The sequence below is a fragment of the Odontesthes bonariensis genome, chromosome 1, assembly GCF_027942865.1.
Source record: "Odontesthes bonariensis isolate fOdoBon6 chromosome 1, fOdoBon6.hap1, whole genome shotgun sequence".
NCBI classification, from domain to species: domain Eukaryota; kingdom Metazoa; phylum Chordata; class Actinopteri; order Atheriniformes; family Atherinopsidae; genus Odontesthes; species Odontesthes bonariensis.
The window spans coordinates 45419664-45444434 of NC_134506.1; the positions used below are offsets into that span (position 1 = coordinate 45419664).

Consider the following 24771-nt stretch of genomic DNA (forward strand, 5'->3'; position numbering starts at 1 on the left):
ATTTTGAATGAATGATGAATGATGTATCTTTTGAGACCTCCCAACCACAGAGCCTTTTTTTGGAAGCCGCTCCGCAGTGAGCTCAAAGCCGCTCTGCATACTGCAGGAGGCGGTGCTGCAGCCCCCTGTGGCAGCACTTCAGTGGAAGGTTACAATCAGTGTTGGAAAGTATTGAAGTATATTTGAAAATGTCTGCAAAGTTGAGTGAGAGTGGAAAATGGATGCATTTCTTGGCATGACCCACACATGCTCCACGGCACTCTCTGCTAACTCAACCTCCAACAAGCTCTCGGGCATCGTGGATCATTTCCCTAGTTGCCTGATTCTTTATTTTACACGTATATAAAAACTCAAGCGTGCACACAGAAGATAAAACACATAAAAAGAGGATGAACCCATAACCTTTGCTGAAAGATGGAAAACAGTCCATCATTTCTCAGTTTTCATGTTTTCTGTATGCATTAGTAAGTTGATTTATTTCTGGTGTTATGATTTTATTTATTTATTTATTTTTTAATAATATTTTTATTCACAGTTGCAGTAAACAATACATCAAAAGAGTCCCATTTTCATTTTTCTGCATAACCCAACACCCATCCCACCCATCCAAGAGACCCTTATTACTTTATATAAACAGGCTAGTGAACCCAGTTGAGACATAAACATGGTTACCTTTTGATTTGATTTTAAGTTAATTTCCATTTATTTAAATTAGGGCTGGGCAACGATTACAAATTTTAATCTAATTAATCACATGATTTCCCTGATTAATCACGATTAATCGCATTTGTACGCAAAATCCAAAAATGAATCCAAAAGTAGCGTATAGCTTTTAGCATTTAGCTTTATTTTAAATGTGCTGCCATATGAATGAAAGTGCCATAACATTTGTTGTGCAAACACACTTTTAACATCAGCATCTTTCTGTAGTTTTTATGTAGAAGCCTCGCTCCACTGTCTGTTTCCTTGAATGACTTGCTGCTATCAGTTGTGTGTTTTGCCTTTAAGTGATATTTTAGACTGGAACTACTACGCTGAGAAGACAATTCAACTTGGCAGTGTTTACAGATGACTTTGGTTCTGTCGACTCCGCCGTCTGGAAGAACTTTAAAATGAAAATGGCCGAGTAAAAGTTCCGTACCCTTCTCCATGTTTGGTGGATCCGCCGATTACTTTCTTTTCCTGTTCCACAGCAGACAGCAGCAGACTTTTACAAAATAAAAGCCTGTGAGAAAACAAATAATAATTTAAACACGTTAAATAATTAACGCGATAATAACGAGTTAACTCGCCCAGCCCTAATAATTAATTCGAACTTAAAGTGCAGTACCTCTGCTTTAATAAAACTCTATTTAGAATTAAATAAGGCTTTTCTTTCAGGGACGCAGATGGAACTGGTCAGTTGACCCAAAAGTTGTTCAATGGACAGCTTTCTGTCTAATTATTTACCAGATAAAAAGGTCCACAGTTTTTACAAGTGTTTACTTTGAGCTTTTGATCTCACAATGTGCAGTCAGAGCAAAAAGATGGCAGCAGAAGGCAGAAACATTAGAACAGAATGAACAAGAACAGAAAGGCCAGCTGTGAGTCTGCCACAAGAAAAGAATAAAAACTCAAGCTAGAGCAGAATAAGGGGCAGAAAAGAACACGAAGAAGGTGTGAGCGACAGACTTTTACAATAATAAAATAAATAATAAAACCTGCGCTGATGCACGATAAAATATTTGTCGGCGTTAAATGATTAATGAGTTAACGCGATAAAAACGAGTTAACTCGCCCAGCCTTAATTTAAACTCTGCCTTTTAAGTAAATAAGGACTGTCAGAGTAATCTTACATATCTGTATCTGAAACCTATTTGTAGTTTATAAAGTAGGCTAAAACAGTCATTTCTGGCCTATTTATGTTCAAACGTGCAGACTTTAATGAGGTCTGACCAACAGGTTTCATATCACCTCTTGTGACAAAAATGCAGCGGAGTGTGAACGTTGTGTGGGCGGCGTGTCGGGGTTAATATGTAGTCTGCGCGGACGTGTGCACGTTCTATTCAGTTTTTTCCTGGAGGGTATTGATTTCACGATAAATAGCTGCAGGGCTGACATGACATTCTGTAGATCTTGAAAATTAATGAGCACATTTGCATGAGTGGATGTGGCATCATTTAATAACCAGCTGAAGAATAGAATATTAGGCTGTTGATCAGTGCAGATCACAATCAGCTGTGGCTTTAGAAAACGGTGAAGTGTAAAGTTGTGATGCAGCTCATAACAATTCAGTTCAGTTTTATTTATAAAGCGCCAAATTACAACAAAAGTCATCTCAAAGCACTTCAGTCATACAGTCCAATTCAAGCCAATCAGAGTTCAATTCATTGTAATCATAATCCAATCAAATCCAATTAATTAATTAAAAAATATATATCCAATTCATTCATACAGAGAAAAATTCAAAAACTATTTCCCAGCTAAGGAAACCAACAGATTGCACCGAAACTTGATCCAATCTCCCGTCCTGAGCGTGCACGAGGTGACTGTGGAGAGAAGAAACTCCCTTTTAACAGGAAACCTCCATCAGAACCAGAACCCGGAACCATCTGCCTGGACCAGCTGGGGGCTGAGAGGACAGGAAAGAGGGGACAACAAGCACCGTGACACCAGGCCAGAGACACCTGCTGAGAGAGAGAAACACAAGTTAATGACAACAATGATGTCACATGTACATGGAGAGGAAAGAGAGCAGAGGGAGGAGAGGTGCATCATGGGAGCTCCCCCAGCAGTCTGGGCCTATAGCAGCTTAACTATGGGATGTTTCAGGGTCACCTGAGCCATCCCTAACTATAGGCTTTATCAGAAAGGAAAGTTTTAAGCCTCGTCTTAAAAGTGGAAAGGGCGTCTGCTTCCCGGACATTTACTGGCAGCTTATTCCACAATAGAGGGGCCTGATAACTGAAGGCTTTGCCTCCCAAACTGGCAGCTGGTTCCACAGAGAGGGGCCTGATAACTGAAGGCTCTGCCTCCCAAACTGGCAGCTGGATCCACAGAGAGGGGCCTGATAACTGAAGGCTCTGCCTCCCAAACTGGCAGCTGGTTCCACAGAGAGGGGCCTGATAACTGAAGGCTCTGCCTCCCAAACTGGCAGCTTATTCCACAGAGAGGGGCCTGATAACTGAAGGCTCTGCCTCCCAAACTGGCAGCTGGTTCCACAGAGAGGGGCCTGATAACTGAAGGCTCCGCCTCCCAAACTGGCAGCTGGTTCCACAGAGAGGGGCCTGATAACTGAAGGCTCTGCCTCCCAAACTGGCAGCTGGTTCCACAGAGAGGGGCCTGATAACTGAAGGCTCCACCTCCCAAACTGGCAGCTGGTTCCACAGAGAGGGGCCTGATAACTGAAGGCTCTGCCTCCCAAACTGGCAGCTGGTTCCACAGAGAGGGGCCTGATAACTGAAGGCTCTGCCTCCCAAACTGGCAGCTGAGTCTTTGCCGTGGTCACAGAGTATTTACATGAGCTTTTATTCATTAACCTAAACTTACTTACCCGCTTTGGAAGCAGATTACTCAGATTAAAAACTTTGGATGTTTTCTATGATTCGCTCATTTGTACGGTGGGAATTATGAGTGTTCCACTTACAAACCATCACCTGCTCACTGTGCCTTTAATGAAGCCCCAAGTGTGCTATACTAGTGCTATAGGGTCGCAGTGTGGTGCATCGTTCCTCTGAAGCTCCCGTGGGCCAGATATGCAGTAGCAGCACGCTACACCCCCACTGATTGGACACAGTGGAACATGCACTGTAAGTGTCAGTGGCTATTTCTTTACTGTCAGTCCCAGAGAAGGTTTTTATCATCAAAGAGCAGCAGTGCCTCTGAGGGCGAGCAGCTCGAGGTGCTGCAGTGGTCTGCAGAGCAGTTTGATCCTGCAGCTTTGCACACTAGCTCTTTGTTGGATGTGTTTACATCCTTTGGGACTGAGATGTGTTCCATATAGCGTTACATCCTACCAGAGGTGGGTGGAGCAGCCAAAGATTTTACTCAAGTAAAAGTAAAAAGTAATCATCCAAATAATTACTTGAGTAAGAGTAAAAAAGTGCTCGGTGAAAAAACTACTCAAGTACTGAGTAACTGTTGAGTAACGTCTGATTTATTTGTTAACACAAGCATTCAATCAGACAGACAAACATACTAAATAATCATCTTTAGGCCAATTAGAGTTCATCCAATTGATAAGATAATTTAAAATGAATGAATTAATTACAAAATAGCTTAAATTAAAATAATTCAGGTAAATTCAAGGACTTCAATAAAAAATAAAAGAGACTTAGGAAATGTTTAAAACATATGTAACCCATATGTAACCTAAAAAACAAACATTCACCTATCCATGGGGGAAAAACGAGTTTAGGAAACTTAGCGCTACATGTTTCCTCAAGTTAGATGTTGAGTTTCTGCTGAAATGTGCGTTTGTTTTGGTTGCCACAGAAGACACATAATGTAGCTGCTGTTTCTCACTCTTTGTAAGGTAAACATGCTTTCAGTATGAGGCCTCGTCTGCGTCTTCATTTCCAACCGTTGGTTCTGACATTTTTCATCTGTTTCTTTGTTTGTTTGCTACGACTGCTAATGCTAAAGCTAACCCGTCCCGCCGCTGAGATTGAGTACGGTCACGTGACCAGACCGCACGGCTGCGTCTGATTGGTGGAACACAGTCAGGTGGTAGAGCCTTTGGGGGAAGTCTCTCTCTCTGTCAGAATAAAACATTAAAATGAGGCGTACGCGGGGGGATAAAAATAATGAGGCGTAGAATACCAAAGAGGTAAGAAGAAAAGTAACCAGCTCATTGTAGCCTAATGTAGCGGAGTAAGAGGACAGCTTCTGCTGCACACATCTACTCAAGGAAAAGTAAAAAGTATAGAGATTTAAAAATACTCCTAGAACTATAATGTTTTCAAAAACTTACTCAAGTAAATGTAACTCATTACTACCCACCTCTGCATCCTACGTCCACGAGACTGGAACAGAGGAAAAGGGGAGATGCTGGCTTCAGCCACCTGGTGTCTTATGGGCCTCGCTTCTTTGTCCTTTTTTGATTTTCTTCTCTTTTCCACTCGTGTCGTACAATTCTGAAACGTTAGCAGCTCCTCCCGAACGCTTCGAAGGCACTCGGAAACTTTCCAAACAGCCCATATTAATAGAGAAAAGAAATAGTGTGAGTTTGTGTAATCAAGGGAAGCTGCAGCTGTGCTGACCTGCAGATGAACCCGTGAACCTCTGCCGTCGTTTGCACAGCAGTTACAGTATTACGTGTGAGGTCACATGTGCTCTGAGCTCCACCACATGCATGCACTAAATGCTCCTGATTGCGCATTCATCACTGAGCACTCAGTGGTGCCACTTGATCACATGATTGAGTCATACAGTCCACTTGGAAATCAAACTCGGCTGAATAATTCAGACGCAGTCTGGCCTCCGACTCCAGCTTTAATGCGTCTGCGTCAGTCACAGGGAAGAAGTGAGAGCATTAATGCAGCTGTTTGCTCTCAATACTTTAGAAATGTTTAAAGGGACATTATGTAATTTCTTCCCCCATCTAGTGGTGCAATTTTATTTTGCAAAGTTGAATGAATTTGCTCTCTAGCGCCTCGCGTTTTCAAATGTGCGTTGCAACTTCTTGAACTACGGCAAGCGGAATGTGTCAAGATTCAAGAAGCTATAGCTTCAGACTCAAGGTCCATACAAACAAAAAGAAATCAAGTCACACAGTACAAAGGATTACACAATACACACACAACAACACTATAAATACAGATGACAGATAACATGTCAGATAACATAAGTTGACATAGCCTTTGGTGTGCAAGCAATGCAATTACTCATATTCCGGGAGTTACCGGAAGTGACGTCGACGCAGCGTTAGCATTAGCATTAGCAGCATTAGCAGCATTAGCAGCGGTAAATAAAATCCCGGTAAACTTACAAACTTTCTAATGCCTCGTTTTGTGAGTTAAGAGCCTATGTGTACTACGGCTGAAGTTTGGTAACACTCATTGCATTATTAGTGGGATAATTTACGAGATAAAATCTATTTAGCATTAGCGGCTGTAATAAGCCATTCGGCGGAAATGACGTCACAATGACGTCATTTCCGCTTGCAGGCCTGGCGGGGAAATCGCGATTCGAAGTGCTTTATGTCCCTCTCGGCACTTCGTTATTTTTCATGGACCGGAAGGACATGGCAGCCTCCATAGAGCTTACCTGCTCTATGTAGATACAGACAAGTTATTCTTCACTCAGGAGGATAAGTGAGATTTTTGACAGAGATCGTTTTACACCAATGAGGACTAACTTATGAATGAATATGTTGATTTGAGCTAATAAATGACTTAATTTATTACATAGTTTACCTTTAAGTACATCAATCCTTTTTAGGTTTTTGAGGGCTGGAGACCGTTCTGGTGGTTCTGGTTTGATCCTGTACGGGCCGCAGGTCCGCCGCAGGTCACAGGTCCATCACAGGTCCATCACAGGTCCATCACAGGTCCATCACAGGTCCATCGCAGGTCCGTCACAGGTCCGTCACAGGTCCGTCACAAGTCCATCACAGGTCCGTCACAGGTCCATCGCAGGTCCATCACAGGTCCGTCACAGGTCCATCACAGGTCCGTCACAGGTCCATCGCAGGTCCGTCACAGGTCCGTCACAGGTCCGTCACATATCCGTCACAGGTCCGTCAAAGGTCCGTCACATGTCCATCACAGGTCCATCACAGGTCCATCACAGGTCCGTCAAAGTTCCGTCAAAGTTCCGTCAAAGGTCCGTCAAAGGTCCGTCACAGGTCCGTCACATGTCCATCACAGGTCCGTCAAAGTTCCGTCAAAGTTCCGTCAAAGGTCCGTCACAGGTCCATCACAGGTCCGTCACAGGTCCATCACAGGTCCGTCACAGGTCCGTCACATGTCCATCACAGGTCCATCAAAGGTCCATCACAGGTCCGTCAAAGTTCCGTCAAAGTTCCGTCAAAGGTCCGTCACAGGTCCATCACAGGTCCATCGCAGGTCCGTCACAGGTCCATCAAAGGTCCATCACAGGTCCGTCACAGGTCCATCACAGGTCCATCACAGGTCCGTCACAGGTCCGTCAAAGGTCCATCACAGGTCCGTCACAGGTCCGTCACAGGTCCATCGCAGGTCCATCACAGGTCCGTCACAGGTCCATCGCAGGTCCGTCACAGGTCCGTCACAGGTCCGTCACATATCCGTCACAGGTCCGTCAAAGGTCCGTCACATGTCCATCACAGGTCCATCAAAGGTCCGTCACATGTCCATCAAAGTTCCGTCAAAGTTCCGTCAAAGGTCCGTCACAGGTCCATCACAGGTCCGTCACAGGTCCATCACAGGTCCATCAAAGGTCCATCAAAGGTCCGTCACAGGTCCGTCACAGGTCCGTCGCAGGTCAATCACAGGTCCGTCACAGGTCCGTCACAAGTCCATCAAAGGTCCGTCACAGGTCCGTCACAGGTCCGTCACAGGTCCATCACAGGTCCTTCACAGGTCCATCAAAGGTCCGTCACAGGTCCATCACAGGTTCGTCACAGGTCCGTCAAAGGTCCATCACAGGTCCATCACAGGTCCGTCAAAGGTCTGTCACAGGTCCGTCACAGGTACGTCACAGGTCCGTCGCAGGTCCATCACAGGTCCGTCACAGGTCCGTCACAGGTCCATCACAGGTCCGTCACAAGTCCATCACAGGTCCATCACAGGTCCGTCACAGGTCCGTCACAGGTCCGTCACAAGTCCATCACAGGTCCGTCACAGGTCCATCGCAGGTCCATCACAGGTCCGTCACAGGTCCGTCACATATCCGTCACAGGTCCGTCAAAGGTCCGTCACATGTCCATCACAGGTCCATCAAAGGTCCGTCACAGGTCCGTCACAGGTCCGTCACAGGTCCGTCGCAGGTCCGTCACAGGTCCGTCACATATCCGTCACAGGTCCGTCAAAGGTCCGTCACATGTCCATCACAGGTCCATCACAGGTCCGTCAAAGGTCCATCACAGGTCCATCACAGGTCCATCGCAGGTCCGTCGCAGGTCCATCGCAGGTCCGTCACAGGTCCGTCACAGGTACGTCACAGGTCCGTCGCAGGTCCATCACAGGTCCGTCAAAGGTCCATCACAGGTCCATCAAAGGTCCATCACAGGTCCATCACAGGTCCATCACAGGTCCGTCAAAGGTCCATCACAGGTCCGTCGCAGGTCCATCACAGGTCCGTCAAAGGTCCATCACAGGTCCATCAAAGGTCCATCACAGGTCCGTCACAGGTCCGTCACAGGTCCGTCACAGGTCCGTCACAGGTCCGTCACAGGTCCGTCAAAGGTCCGTCACATGTCCATCACAGGTCCATCAAAGGTCCGTCAAAGGTCCGTCACAGGTCCGTTACAGGTCCGTTACAGGTCCATCACATGTCCATCACAGGTCCGTCAAAGTTCCGTCAAAGGTCCGTCACAGGTCCGTCACAGGTCCGTCAAAGGTCCGTCACATGTCCATCACAGGTCCATCAAAGGTCCGTCAAAGGTCCGTCACAGGTCCGTCACAGGTCCGTTACAGGTCCATCACATGTCCATCACAGGTCCGTCAAAGTTCCGTCACATGTCCATCACAGGTCCGTCAAAGGTCCGTCACAGGTCCATCGCAGGTCCATCGCAGGTCCATCACAGGTCCGTCACAGGTCCATCACAGGTCCATCGCAGGTCCGCCGCAGGTCCGTCACAGGTACGTCACAGGTCCGTCGCAGGTCCATCACAGGTCCGTCACAGGTCCGTCACAGGTCCATCACAGGTCCGTCACAGGTCCGTCACAGGTCCGTCACAGGTCCGTCACATGTCCATCACAGGTCCGTCAAAGGTCCGTCACATGTCCATCACAGGTCCGTCAAAGTTCCGTCAAAGGTCCGTCACAGGTCCGTCACATGTCCATCACAGGTCCGTCAAAGTTCCGTCAAAGTTCCGTCAAAGGTCCGTCACAGGTCCATCACAGGTCCGTCACAGGTCCATCACAGGTCCGTCACAGGTCCGTCACATGTCCATCACAGGTCCATCAAAGGTCCATCAAAGGTCCGTCACAGGTCCGTCACAGGTCCGTCGCAGGTCAATCACAGGTCCGTCACAGGTCCGTCACAGGTCCATCAAAGGTCCGTCACAGGTCCGTCACAGGTCCGTCACAGGTCCATCACAGGTCCTTCACAGGTCCATCACAGGTCCATCACAGGTCCTTCACAGGTCCATCACAGGTTCGTCACAGGTCCGTCAAAGGTCCATCACAGGTCCATCACAGGTCCGTCACAGGTACGTCACAGGTCCGTCGCAGGTCCATCACAGGTCCGTCACAGGTCCGTCACAGGTCCATCACAGGTCCGTCACAGGTCCATCGCAGGTCCGTCACAGGTCCATCACATATCCGTCACAGGTCCGTCAAAGGTCCGTCACATGTCCATCAAAGGTCCGTCAAAGGTCCGTCACAGGTCCGTCACATGTCCATCACAGGTCCGTCAAAGGTCCGTCACATGTCCATCACAGGTCCGTCAAAGTTCAGTCAAAGGTCCGTCACAGGTCCATCACAGGTCCGTCACAGGTCCGTCACAGGTCCGTCAAAGGTCCGTCACATGTCCGTCACAGGTCCGTCACCAGTCCGTCACAGGTCCGTCAAAGGTCCGTCACAGGTCCGTCAAAGGTCCGTCACAGGTCCGTCACAGGTCCGTCACAGGTCCGTCAAAGGTCCGTCACAGGTCCGTCACGGGTCCGTCACAGGTCCATCAAAGGTCCGTCACAGGTCCGTCACAGGTCCGTCACAGGTCCGTCGCAGGTCCGTCACAGGTCCGTCACAGGTCCGTCAACGGTCCGTCAAAGGTCCATCACAGGTCCATCACTTGTTCCTTCACCTCCATACCTGTTCCTCCACCTCTATACCTGTTCCTCCACCTGTTCCTTCACCTCTTCTTCCACCTCCATACCTGTTTCTCCACCTCCATACCTGTTCCTCCACCTCTATACCTGTTCCTTCACCTGTTCCTCCACCTGTTCCTTCACCTGTTCCTCCACCTGTTCCTCCACCTGTTCCTCCACCTGTTCCTTCACCTGTTCCTCCACCTGTTCCTCCACCTGTTCCTCCACCTGTTCCACCACCTCCATACCTGTTCCTCCACCTGTTCCTCCACCTGTTCCTTCACCTGTTCCTCCACCTCCATACCTGTTCCTTCACCTGTTCCTCCACCTGTTGATGCTGTTGTTGGGACAAATCTAACTTGTCGTTGCCTCTATAGTGGCAACCTGAGCTCCTGTTGAGGGGCAGCGATGGTGTGAGCTAATGGAAATCTGCCACTGTACCAAACAATTAAGCTAGTCCAAACAGCCCCATCATAAGCCAAACATCCCCATCAGAGGCCAAACATCTGGCCGTACACACTCAGACGCTCTCTGAATGCTGTGGCTTGCACCCATAATCCTCTCCTTCTCGGGCGAAGCCAGAAATTTAGCATTGTGTGTGTTTTTCAAACCCGGAAACAGTGCAATGAAGGGGCCAAAAAGGTTGTGCCAGTTACATCCTCGGCATGAAAACGGACCCTTTTTAGCATGTTGTCACAATACAACTAAACAGCTTGGAGCTGATGTCGAGCACCCAAGGCTTATTTGTAATATCTGGGACAGGGTTTATTATTAAAGCACCAATTTGGATGTGTCTGAGCCGCATTGTTCTATGATTCTATACCTCAGCAGTCTTTGCCCCAATTCATCCACATCTGTTGGAGGTCAGCAAATGATAATGTCACAGTTTTGACTTGTCTGAGATTATTTAATTTGAAATGACTGTTGTATAATCTATATGTCCTTCTCCTCTCACTCTTTTCCCTTCTTTCCTCTTCTTCGCCTCCCCAAAACTCAAACAGAAATGCATGCGATTCAATCCAGGTGCGACAGTTTGGGTTGCCAAGCAGCGGATCCTGTGCACGCTAAATCAGACCCTGAAGGATGTGCTCAATTATGGGCTGTTCCAGCCAGCCAGCGATGGAAGGGATGGCAAGTTCCTGGATGAGGAACGCATCCTCCGGGAGTATCCACAGCCGATCAGGAAGGGTGTCCCATGTTTGGAGGTAAATGTTGGCCAGTTGGACAAATGTTAAAACTTACATTGATAAAATCGTAGCTATAGAACATCATAACCGAACTGCTTTCCCCAATTCCCATGTAAGTCAAGGTTAAGTCAGGGGGATTTGACCTTGAAAATGAGTACATTTAAGAATTAAAAAAGGACAAATGAGATTTGTATGTGACATTTGCTGTCATGGACGGTGGGGGTACAAGGCGTGGTTAAGGAGGACCCAAATGCAGATTTTCCGAAAAACTGGATTTATTTCGAACAGAACAAAAGGCGCGGCTGAGCTGGATTACAAAAATAAACTGTGTTAACTTGATTTAACTTAACTTGACAACTAACTTGACAACTAGCTTAACTTGACTTAACTTGACTTAACTTTACTTAACTTGACTTGACTTGACTTGACTTGACTTGACTTGACTTGATTTAACTTAACTTGACTTGACTTGACTTGACTTGACTTAACTTAACTTGTCTTAACTTGACTTGACTTGATTTAACTTAACTTGATTTAACTTAACTTGACTTAACTTGTCTTAACTTGACTTAACTTAACTTGTCTTAACTTGACTTGACTTAACTTGATTTAACTTAACTTAACCTAACTTGACTTGACTTGACTTGACTTGACTTGATTTCACTTGACTTGACTTGACTTGTCTTAACTTGACTTGACTTGACTTGACTTGACTTGATTTAACTTAACTTGACTTGACTTGACTTGACTTGACTTAACTTAACTTGTCTTAACTTGACTTGACTTGATTTAACTTAACTTGATTTAACTTAACTTGACTTAACTTGTCTTAACTTGACTTAACTTAACTTGTCTTAACTTGACTTGACTTAACTTGATTTAACTTAACTTAACCTAACTTGACTTGACTTGACTTGACTTGACTTGATTTCACTTGACTTGACTTGACTTGTCTTAACTTGACTTGACTTGACTTAACTTGATTTAACTTAACTTGACAACTAACTTAACTTGACTTAACTTGACTTAACTTGACTTAACTTGATTTAACTTAACTTAACTTGACTTGATTTAACTTAACTTAACTTAACTTAACTTAACTTAACTTGTCTTAACTTGACTTAACTTGACTGGACTTAACTTGATTTAACTTAACTTAACCTAACTTAACTTAACTTAACTTAACTTAACTTAACTTAACTTGTCTTAACTTGACTTAACTTGACTGGACTTAACTTGATTTAACTTAACTTAACCTAACTTAACTTAACTTAACTTGACTTGACTTGACTTGACTTGACTTGACTTGACTTGACTTGACTTGACTTGACTTGACTTAACTTGACTTAACTTAACTTGACTTGACTTGACTTGACTTGACTTGACTTGACTTAACTTGTCTTAACTTGACTTGACTTGATTTAACTTAACTTGACTTAACTTGTCTTAACTTGACTTAACTTAACTTGTCTTAACTTGACTTGACTTAACTTGATTTAACTTAACTTAACCTAACTTGACTTGACTTGACTTGACTTGACTTGATTTCACTTGACTTGACTTGACTTGTCTTAACTTGACTTGACTTGACTTAACTTGACAACTAACTTAACTTGACAACTAACTTAACTTGACTTGACTTGACTTGACTTATCTTGACTTGACTTGACTTATCTTGACTTATCTTATCTTGACTTGACTTGACTTATCTTGACTTATCTTGACTTGACTTGACTTGACTTATCTTGACTTGACTTGACTTATCTTGACTTATCTTATCTTGACTTGACTTGACTTATCTTGACTTATCTTGACTTGACTTGACTTGACTTGACTTATCTTGACTTGACTTATCTTGACTTGACTTGACTTGACTTATCTTGACTTGACTTATCTTGACTTGACTTGACTTGACTTATCTTGACTTGACTTGACTTGACTTATCTTGACTTGACTTGACTTGACTTGACTTATCTTGACTTGACTTATCTTGACTTGACTTGACTTGACTTATCTTGACTTGACTTATCTTGACTTGACTTGACTTGACTTGACTTGACTTGACTTATCTTGACTTATCTTGACTTATCTTGACTCGACTTGACTTGACTTGACTTGACTTAGACAGTAATTTCACACTTTGTTTGGGTTGTTTTTCCGATAACCTAAAGCATCAGGGTTTATTAGCTGGTTTATTAGCTAGTTCATTAGTGATCCTCAGTTCCAGATTTTAGTCTCCAGGATACTCCTGAGTGTTTAGACTTTGGTTAGTTAACCACATTTCTGAAACATGATTAAATAAACCACCACTTTGAATCATCGTGGAGGCTGTTTATCTTGAGTTTCTGAAACCTTCAGCCTGCAGTTGCAAAGCTTTTTGTCCAGTTGTTTTCCTTCCCTGAAAAAAAGTTTGATGGAGCAGATTTTTGACAGAGAGCTATTATCTTTAAATGTTAGCCATTACGGTTTGTGTCACCCTTGATAAATGTTTGTCTTAATAATTCCTAGATCGACTGTAAACTACTGTATTTTCTTAAGGGCTCAGAGAACTGCAGGAGGATGATTCATATTCAGGGTTGGGGTTAAGAAATAAAAATAAATCTGAACGTAGCCTTCGGACAAAAGATACAAGTTGATTTCAGCCTTTCATTTCAGTCCACCAGTCCAGATACCGTGACAGTAATGAAATGTGCTGCTGAATTGGTGAAATGGAAACATCTGAGGCTTGAGTTTAGAGGGAAATGTTATTAATTTCTTCTCCTCAACAGTTCCGATACAAGAGCAGAGTCTACAGACAACCCAATGTTGATGAGAAACAGATCGCCAAACTTCACACGAAGGTAAGAGAGAGAACACAAAAACACTGAGTGCCTAAATGAGACTAAAGATTGAGGAATAAGACTCCCACAGGTTGGATTTTTTTATTCAGCCGCTTCACTCTTTGATTTATATGATAACGTTTTTCTTCTAAAAAGCACTCAAACAGGGACAGAAAATAACTTATCACAGCATCACCAGAGCCAGCTGCGCCTCCAAGCAGAAACCGGTGATGCAACAATGCCATAAACCCTCGACACGTGCATTGCATCTTGATTCTGACACTCAACTGAGTAGCATGCATCACTTCCTGTGTTTACATCAAATTATCTATTAAAGGGACAGTTTGCCTCTTTTGACATGAAGCTGTGTAACATCCCATATCAGCAACATCATTTCTGAACATCTTCTTACCCCCTGCTGCGTCCTGTGAGCAGAGTTCCAGCCTCGTTTTGGTGTTGATGAAGGTAGTCCGGCTAGTTGGCTGGGGTTTAAAAAATAAAGCGTTTTGCTTCTCAAAACAATATGCGTTCAACAGAGTAATACATTTGCATCACAAAATGGTTCTCCAGGAAAAAGTCAGACCTCACAATCTCTTGGCCCTATTTTCTCTCCCTTCGTATCACTGCCTGCTGCCGCCTGCCGACAGCCGCGCCTGTTATGGTGTTTGCTGCTCGGCCTGCGCTTCGGTCTGCACGGTCTACACAGCAAGCAGTGATACGAAGGGAGAGAAAATAGGGCCAAGAGATTGTGAGGTCTGCCTTTTTCCTGGAGAACCATTTTGTGATGCAAAGGTATTACTCTTTTGAACGCGTAGCGGCTTTTTACTCTCTGTTGCGTTGTGTTTATCACTGCAGAAGACGGTCACTGTTGGCAAACTTGCCTTTTATTTCTGGTGGGGAATTAAGACGGTCAGTCCCGGTTTCCTCACACACACACACAGTACACACATCTGAAAAATGTGAAAGGAAAGTCCAGGTTAGCTAACGACATGCAGCACTAGCCATTTTATGAACAAAAAAGACAAAAATACCGTCAACATTTATGAAAAAGAACGTGCTCAACCGTTTGGGAGCTATAGGTTTATAAAATACAACTTAAACCAAACAGCCTTAATAATAAAATTAAAGTAATTAATATAAAACAAGAGTTGAGCTCATAACTCGTGCACCTACCAGGCAGACAACCTTAACCTCCAGGGGTGCCGCATTTAAGTTCCATAGGACTTATTTTGTGTGTTGTGTGAAGAGTTTTTTTTATGGCAAGTGGAATCACACTACACCTTAACTCCATTACACACGCATATTGTTTTGAGAAGCAAAACGCTTTATTTTTTAAACCCCAGCCAACTAGCCGGACTACCTTCATCAGCACCAAAACGAGGCTGGAACTCTGCTCACAGGACGCAGCAGGGGGTAAGAAGATGTTCATAAATGATGTTGCTGATATGGGATGTTACACAGCTTCATGTCAAAAGAGGCAAACTGTCCCTTTAATTTCTACCTGGCACAGTTAAATGAATTGGACACAATATGGAAGAGAATGTTTCAACAGAAAGGATAAAACACTCTGTTTACTGTGAGATCGACCTGAAACGGGGTGCTTCAAATGATGGAGGAGACAGCAGAATCTCTCCTGTTAGCAGCTGATGTGGACTCCACTTAAAGCATGAGCAGCTGGACAGACAAAGTAATTAATGAAAAAGATGTCACGCGTCCGCCCACCTCAGTCTGACTGTCTGCCTCTGGGAAGTGCAGTGTGAACACCACCTGAATTACAGTTTCACACCACAGGTGCTGCCAAAAGGAGACAAACACAAATACTACTAATAAAAAAGAGCCCGGCAGCAGATGATCTATTTAACAACTTCACTGTTTGATTGGATTTGGTGTTTGGTGCTGTTCTTGTTAGCTTGAATGGTGTGACAGAGGGGGGGGGGGGGGGGGGGGGCTGTAGCACACTTCCAGCGCATGTTACCTGCCAGTTTGGGCTTATTTTGGTGTTTACCGGGTCGTCTGTTTATACTGTAGTTTATACTGTAGGCTGTTCAGAGTCTGCACCCTCATTTCATGTGTTCCCTGTCCCCAAATTAGAATATATTTCTATCATATATTGGAGAGTTTGGCCTCCTCATTGTTTAAGGCAGAGATGGGACCAAGTCACACATGTGCAAGTCTCGAGTAATTTTTTCTTGGGCAAGTCAAGTCAAAGTCAAGTCACCTTATTATTGCAGTTTTACCTGCAGATTCTGATCTTAATAAAGTGAAAACACAAAGATATAAGTAACTGTCAGTAAACATCATTGGCCAATGTGTCCAACCTGTCCACCCCGTATCATATCAAGCTAACGTTTGCTAACTACCGACTAGGCTAACAGGATAATATTAGCTAATTTGACGAGCACTTACTGGTCAGAATGGATCTTCAAATGACGAACAAAGTTGGAAGTTATGCTAGATGCTTAACACTCAAGTCATTCAAGTCATTCTGTCTCAAGTCAAGTGCCGAGTCTTTAACTTCCAAGTCCGAGTCGAGTCTCAAGTCTTTAATTTTTTGTCAAGTCACAAGTCGTCATAACAGCGACTTGAGTCGACTCGAGTCCAAGTCACAGTGACTTGAGTCCCCATCTCTGGTTTGAGGCAGCTCTGGGCTGCAGATTCTGTCATCCTGCTGTGCAGCCAAAGCACAAACGTGTCTGGCAGCTGCTCTGATCTGCATCCGAATGCAGGAAATAAAGATAAGCAACTAGAAGAGGAAATGAAGGAAGGCAACATAGGCTTAATAAGTATGGAACAGGGCGATTAATGCATGTTCTCAAACAAGTTTACAAAAGTATTTCATTAGAAAAAGTGCACTGAAAAAACAACTCATAAGATTTACTTAAAAACCCTTTGTAAGTATTTGCACTCAAATGATTTAAGTAATATTTAATGCTGCAATATCAAGTAAATGTTACTTACCATAAAACACAACAGTTTTGAAGATATTAAGTAACATTTACTTAATTACATCTAAGTTTTAAGTTATTTTTATGTAAACAAATTAAGTAAAGTCTACTTGTTTTTCATAGGCAGGAACATCATTTTACTCAAAATTTTAAGTAAATTTTATATATCTGTAGTATTTGCTGTTATGAAGTAACTTAGTAGATTTTAACGATACACTTTCAGAGTAAAGTTTATGTAGTATTTCCAGGTTTATGTACATACAACTATTAAACATTTAAATTGTATGAAGAAACCTAAGTAAAACTTACTCTTCCCCCATAATTCATGTATTATGTTAATAAAATGTTTAATTTTACTTAAGAAGCTCGAGTTCTTACTGAACCTTAAAAATACAAGGTAGTAATTATGACAGTTACTCTAATAGAGTTTACTTCACCAAAAAGTCCCTTTTTTCAGTGTGTGCTTCTGTGACAGTCTGTTTCTAATAAGCATTATTTATTCATTTATTTACTGATTTACTTTGGTTTTGTCCAACTTTCAGCAGCTGATCCTGTTATCTGAGCAGTCTGGTGCTTTGTGGTTGGCTGAAACTCACTCCGAGTCAGCCAATGAACAGTCCTCCCAACCTGTCTCAGCAAGGAGACGGGAGGAGATGACACTGTCCTCCAGACTCTGAATCAGAAGGCCCGGAGGCACACAAACGCACACAAACCCACGCTGGGGACATATCAGATACATTAAATGAAACGCAGGATGGGAACACAGGGTCATGAACATGAACCCTCGACATTTCCAGATATTGAACTGCCAGTGACTCATCCTGGTGGAGATTTAAACAGCTCTGCCTGTGGTGAAACCCGTCTGCACTCAGTCCAAATTATCTTATGGTTTCAATGATTAATAAATCGGCGTTTACACGCTGATTTATTAAAGCAGTTGTAAAATCCAGCCATGCATATGCACATTAAATAGATTCTACACTGTCAAGGTCTAGTTTAAAACATTTATCTATAAATCTAATCTAATTCCATCATGTGCTGTAGTTCCAAAATAATGATCTTAAGAAAATTAAGTTGCACTAGAAAGATTAGGAAATATCTCAACTGAGGATTAACAGAATAAAGACAGTAAAGATGTTGCTATGAAATACAAGTTTGCAGCCCCTCCCAGTGATACAGTCTTTGGAGCAAAAAGTATACTTATCTATATCTTTTGATGTACGCTTTATGTATTAGATTCAAATTCTAAATACTCTGAAATTATATTTCAGTCCATTTATATTTTTTTATATATATATATCTTTTTTTTTATTCTATTTAATTTAAATTTAAAACTTTTTTTTTAATTTAATTTAATTTAATTTAATTCTACTTTACTTTATTTTATTTTAATTCTGATTTTTATTTTTCATTTTTCATTTGTGTGTGAAGATTTGTATTTTTATATATATACATTGTATTTTTTTTTTAAATCTTTTGTACTTTTTATTTTCTATTTTTTTGCATATTTGCACCAGCAGGAGTGGCATCAGATTCTCGTTATATGTATGCACTGTATATATATATTTATATATAATGACAATAAAAGCTATTCTATTCTATTCTTAAGCATATCCATCCACTACAAGTAAAAAAAATTAGATTTCAAAATCTAAATACGCATAAATGTTATCAATATAGTGACTGAAAAATCTATTACATATAGTCCGACTTCATTAAAAAATACACGCAGCTGAAGCTATTTGCCAAATTGTAATTTATTAAATTAGCTAAAAGAAATGGATTGAAGCTATGGCTTCACAAATGTTGCTGTAAATGACATTTCAATGCAACCAGGGAACTCTGGATGGATGGGAGCGGACTATAAAAAGGGCCGTCCTGTCCCTCCTTTGGTTTGTTTCTGCAGACGCATCAGCCGGCCTCTGAAGCCACACAGAGAGAAACCTTTTTAGCCTTACAACCGCACAGAATCACCATTATTCCTCCGTGTCACATTCACTTGACCAGCAGTGACTGAGCTGGCATTCGACGTGTGGGCCCAGGTTAATTATATAATACGAGAAAAAAGGGATAAAAAGCAGAGTCCAGGTAGATTTTTCCTTAAAAGATATTAGTTAAAAGAAGTTTACTCGATTTGTGATGCATATTTGATGCGATTTGTACATATATTTTTATTAATTATAATTATATATATTTTTATTATTATATTTTAATTTATTTATTATTTTATTACTTTATTTTATTATTATTATATTTTTTGTTTTATTGCACCAAACAGACCAGGCCAAAGTCCTCGTGATGTGAAAATTACTTGGCAATAAAATCTTTTCTGATTCTGATTTGTTCATTCTAAGCTGTGAGTGAGCTGTAAAACTTCCCTAAATGACTTAAGTGTTGCTGTTTTGGGAATAAAAACGTATAGTTCGGTAAACGTATCACCTGTCTTCTGTCTTCTGGTGGATCAGGGATGATTCAATAAATGAGTAAAAGCTGCTCCCCCATGTCCCTGCCTTCTCCTCATTTACGTATCTTTCTGCCATTTATTCTCAGTCTTATATTTCATTGCTACCTATTGTGGCCTTCCCGTTCTGCTCTCTCATTCTTCTTTTCTTCGCCTCCTCCCTCCTTCGGGGAGCTGCTCTCTTATCTATTTTTACCGTGCGGCCTGGAAAGAAAGCAGACGGAGCAGAGCAGGACAGCGCAGTCGCTCCCCTCTTTACCATGGCCACCCTCTGAATCTGCAGGTCCCCTCCTGTGCACCATCCTTCCGCTCCTTCTCTCTTCTACCTGATATTCGGCCATTTAAATCTGCAGGTCCAATTTCACACAGCCCCACCACCCCCCCACCCCGCACGCTTTCCATTTCTATCCTTGTGTTTGACCCTGCAGACTATTTTCAGATGTTTTATATCTCAACTCCTTATAATATATCCTGATATCGTGTCCTTTTCTCTCACGACTCCGTTTATTCTTCTTTCTCTTGTGTGACACGTGCAGGCCAATCTGAGGAAATTCATGGACCTCATTCAACATAATCAGGTGGACAAAGTAGCCAAGATGCTGGAGAGAGGCTTGGATCCCAACTACCATGATGGTGATACCGGCGGTAAGGCTGCACACAAGCACAGAAACACAGAAACACACACACCAAACACACCAAACACACCAAACACACCAAACACACCAAACACACCAAACACACCAAACACTGAGCCCAGTTTAATGGGGGATGAGCACATAATGTGGGGAGGGATGGATGGATGGATGGATGGATGGATCGATAGATAGATAGATAGATAGATAGATAGATAGATAGATAGATAGATGGATAGATGTATGGATAGATAGATAGATAGATAGATAGATAGATAGATAGATAGATAGATAGATAGATGGGTGGATAGATAGATGGGTAGATAGATAGATGGGAAGAGAGATAGATAGATAGATGGATAGATAGATAGATAGATGGATAGATAGGTAGATGGGTGGATAGATAGATAGATAGATAGATGGATGGATGGATAGATAGATAGATAGATAGATAGATAGATAGATAGATAGATAGATAGATGGGTGGATAGATAGATAGATAGATAGATAGATAGATGGGTAGATGGGTAGATGGGTAGATAGGTAGATAGATAGATAGATAGATAGATAGATAGATAGATAGATAGATAGATAGGTAGATAGGTGGATAGATAGATAGATAGATAGATAGATAGATAGATAGATAGATAGATAGATAGATAGATAGGTAGATGGGTGGATAGATAGATAGATAGATAGATAGATAGATAGATAGATAGGTAGATAGGTAGATGGGTGGATAGATAGATAGATAGATAGATAGATAGATAGATAGATAGATAGGTAGATAGGTAGATGGGTGGATAGATAGATGGGTAGATAGATAGATGGGAAGAGAGATAGATAGATAGATGGATGGCTTTATTCATCCCTGAAGGGATCATTCATCACTCTGGATGATCAGGTGAACCTTTAGCCGTAGTTGATGATGTAAACTTTGCTTTAACATCCATCATTTCTTGGCCCTGATACCAAAGGTAAAAATCCCCTAAAAACTCCACAGGAGTGTAGGACAAACAGGTCTCATCGGGACGTTGCCCTGATTTCATTAGCATCCCTGAGAGTAAAATGTGTTCCCAGTCAGTGGGCCACATCCTGAGTAAACACGGCTACTGTAGCAAAAAGACTTGGCTCTGATTCTCCACACATGATGACTTTGGGAGCAGCCAGTGTCCCGGGTAATGAGCTGTGCCTTGATGCTGCTGTGTTTCCCACACAGCTCACAAATGTTCCGCAAAGACAAAGTGAGCAGGTGTTTCATGCTACGCTAGGCTAGGATAATCACTCCAAGTACTCGCAGACCCGCTTGGGTGGATACTCCTGCATCTGAGGACACTACAGCCTGCTGAAAATAACAGGAAGTTAAACAGGAATCAGGCAGAAGAAGCTCAGGCGTCTCTCTCAACAGGAACCCCAACAGAAGCAGGATGGATGCTGGCATGAAGCGGGTTTTCATGGTTTACCTGATGAGATTAAATAAGAATAAATTAAATGGAATTACCTTTACTCTCCTCATCAACATGTAGATTCTATTTTTTTAATCAGTCGGAGGTGAATCTGTGTGCTGAGGACTGCAAGGCCTTACTTTCACTGAGAATTGAGTGTTGAAAACTAGGGCTGGGCGAGTTAACTCGTTATTATCGCATTAATTCCTTAATTATTTAACGCCAAATAATATTTTATCGCGCATTATCTTTCTAAAAAAAAATAGATATATTATTATTTTGGGCTTTTGTGCCTTTAATGGATAGGAAAGTTCAGAGAGACAGGAAGCAGAGAGAGGGGGAACAACACGCAGCACAGGGCTGTTCGATGCGAGACTCGAACTGGGGCCGTTTGCAGCGAGGACTATAGCCTCTGTACATGGGGCGCCTGCTCAACCCACTACAACCACCCTTGTTTTATTATTTATTTTATTTTGTAAAAGTCTGTTGCTCGCAGGCTTTTATTCTGTAAAAGTCTGCTGCTCGCAGGCTTTTATTTTGTAAAAGTCTGCTGCTCGCAGGCTTTTATTCTGTAAAAGTCTGTTGCTCGCAGGCTTTTATTTTGTAAAAGTCTGTTGCTCACAGGCTTTTATTTTGTAAAAGTCTGTTGCTCGCAGGCTTTTATTTTGTGAAAGTCTGTTGCTCACAGGCTTTTATTTTGTAAAAGTCTGTTGCTCACAGGCTTTTATTTTGTAAAAGTCTGTTGCTCGCAGGCTTTTATTTTGTAAAAGTCTGTTGCTCGCAGGCTTTTATTTTGTAAAAGTCTGTTGCTCGCAGGCTTTTATTTTGTAAAAGTCTGTTGCTCGCAGGCTTTTATTTTGTAAAAGTCTGTTGCTCACAGGCTTTTATTTTGTAAAAGTCTGCTGCTGTCTGCTGTGGAACAGGAAAAGAAAGTAATCGGCGGATCCACCAAACATGGAGAAGGGTACGGAACTTTTACTCGGCCATTTTCATTTTAAAGTTCTTCCTGACGGCGGAGTCGACAGAACCAAAGTCATCTGTAAACACTGCCAAGTTGAATTGTCTTCTCAGCGTAGTAGTTCCAGTCTAAAATATCACTTAAAGGCAAAACACACAACTGATAGCAGCAAGTCATTCAAGGAAACAGACAGTGGAGCGAGGCTTCTACATAAAAACTACAGAAAGATGCTGATGTTAAAAGTGTGTTTGCACAACAAATGTTATGGCACTTTCATTCATATGGCAGCACATTTAAAATAAAGCTAAATGCTAAAGGCTATACGCTACTTTTGGATTCATGTTTGGATTCTGCGTACAAATGCGATTAATCGTGATTACTCAGGGAAATCATGAGATTAATTAGATTAAACATTTTAATCGTTGCCCAGGCCTATTGAAAACCCATTTTGAACCATGGAAATGAGGATTATGCTGTAGTGGTGGTTTCAGAGGTTTTGGCCGGGTCAGCATAGAAATAAAATGCCACCTCCATGTTGCTCTCAGTCTCAGAGGTAGAAGCTACGAACAAGTTAAACCCACCTTCCACTGAAGTGTCGCCTGTTGGTAATGAGAGTCGGCAGTTAATCAGATCGATGTGGAACTCAGGGTCTTAATACTCCGCTGAGAGGAAGAGCCGGAAGTCAGTTCAAGAACCGAGAACTTGAGAGCTCGTACTTCTGTAACGACCACCAGGTTTCCCTGTTATCCACATGCAGGAATCCTCACACTGCACGATCATTCCAAAAGAAAAGTCTTCCTGACACACGCCAGACCACCAGGACCCTGCTCACCTGCAGCAGCCTGTATTTACTGCGGTCGTTTGGTAACCAGCTCCAGGGTTTGAGTACTATTGACTTCACTTGAGTGCTAAATTATGTTTATTTATGCGTTTTTAATGAACACGTCAAGAGTATCTCAGTGCTGCAGTTGAGCATGAAACGGGCGATACCGAGTGGACATAGATTGGCCAGAACAAATCCGTCGAGGCAGATAGAGGTGAAGGAGGGGGAGAAAGAGCTATTAGGTTGAGGATGGAGGTTTTCTTAATGGCCTCTGAGAGCTATTGTTGAATGAAAGCCTTATTGCCGAGCGGGAGCGGCATCTCTGGACTCCTGTTGGCCGGCCTTCGCTGTCTATTGATGGCAAAATAAAAATAAAATCACTCATCCTCAGCGATATCGGGAGAATTGAGGCTCGTATTTCTCTTTTTCAGTGCCAGCTGCCCATCTGATCCCATCCATTCTCGTGCAAGACGACAAACAGATTTCACGCACTTTGGTTCGTACACCGCACTCCGCTCTTTTCAATTCAATTCATTTTTATTTATATAGCACCAATTACAACAAATGTCATCTCAAGGCACTTAAATAATAAAGTCCAATTCAAGCCAATTGGAATTTAATTAATTGTAATCATAATTATTTATAAAATAATCCAATTCGTTCAAGTAGAGCCAATTCAAAAACAGTTTCCTAGCTAAGAAAACAAACAGATTGCACTGAAACTTTTTCTTTTTCGGTCCAATCTCCCGGCCTGAGCGTGCCTGAGGCGACTGTGGAGAGGAACGACTCCCTTTGAACAGGAAGAAACCTCTGGCAGAACCAGAACCAGGAAGGGTGGCCATCCACCTCCACCAGCTGGGGTCTGAGAAGACAGAAAAGAGGGGGAAAAAACCCCTGTAACACCATTCAAAGGATACCTGTTGGAACAGGGAAACACCAGTTAATGACCACAATAATGTCACATGTACATAAAGTGAGGAAAGGTGTGACAGATGAGGCCCCCCAGCAGTCTGGGCCTATAGCAGCTTAACTATGGGATGTTTCAGGATCACATGAGCCATCCCTAACTATAAGCTTTATCAGAAAGGATGACCACTTAAAATAAATCACACGCATTCAGCAGACGCTTTTATCCAAAGCGACTAAAGCTGGATTTACAGTTGACACGTCGCTCACGGCGACAAACGACAGACCGGATGAACCACTGTGAGACCGGCTCAGTCAGGAGGTGCGTTTGTGCAGCACCTGTGCGACACTGCAGGGAAACAGCACAGGGACCAATGTAAACTCCCAAAACTGTTGGACAGAGATTGGCAGAACTTTAGGGAAAGAGGGAGAGTTCTGTAAGAATGTGTGGAAGAAGCTACGGGACAGATACGTGAAGGCAAAGAAGAGGGCAGAGACTCAAAGTGGTGATGCCGGGGGCTTCAGACCTTCACCTCTATTAACTGAACCGTCTTGGCTCACGAACTTCGAGAAACACAGAAACACACTAATGGCTGATTTATGGTCGCCTATAGAGAGCCCTCTCCGTCAATGTAGACCCTCCTGGAGACGCTCTCTGTAGCTT

The 24771-nt window shown here is 42.8% G+C and overlaps 1 protein-coding gene across 5 annotated transcripts in view; it reads left to right on the plus strand.

The window, feature by feature from the left end:
* Nucleotides 1-24771, plus strand: part of shank2b (SH3 and multiple ankyrin repeat domains 2b) — a 386266-nt gene that overhangs the window by 117692 nt on the left and 243803 nt on the right. For all 5 annotated transcript variants that reach the window (XM_075468229.1, XM_075468249.1, XM_075468215.1 and 2 more), the window contains 3 exons: nucleotides 10933-11136; nucleotides 13887-13958; nucleotides 19880-19988. In XM_075468229.1, coding sequence (XP_075324344.1) covers nucleotides 10933-11136; nucleotides 13887-13958; nucleotides 19880-19988 — 385 coding nt within the window. The remainder of the gene's footprint in view (nucleotides 1-10932; nucleotides 11137-13886; nucleotides 13959-19879; nucleotides 19989-24771) is intronic.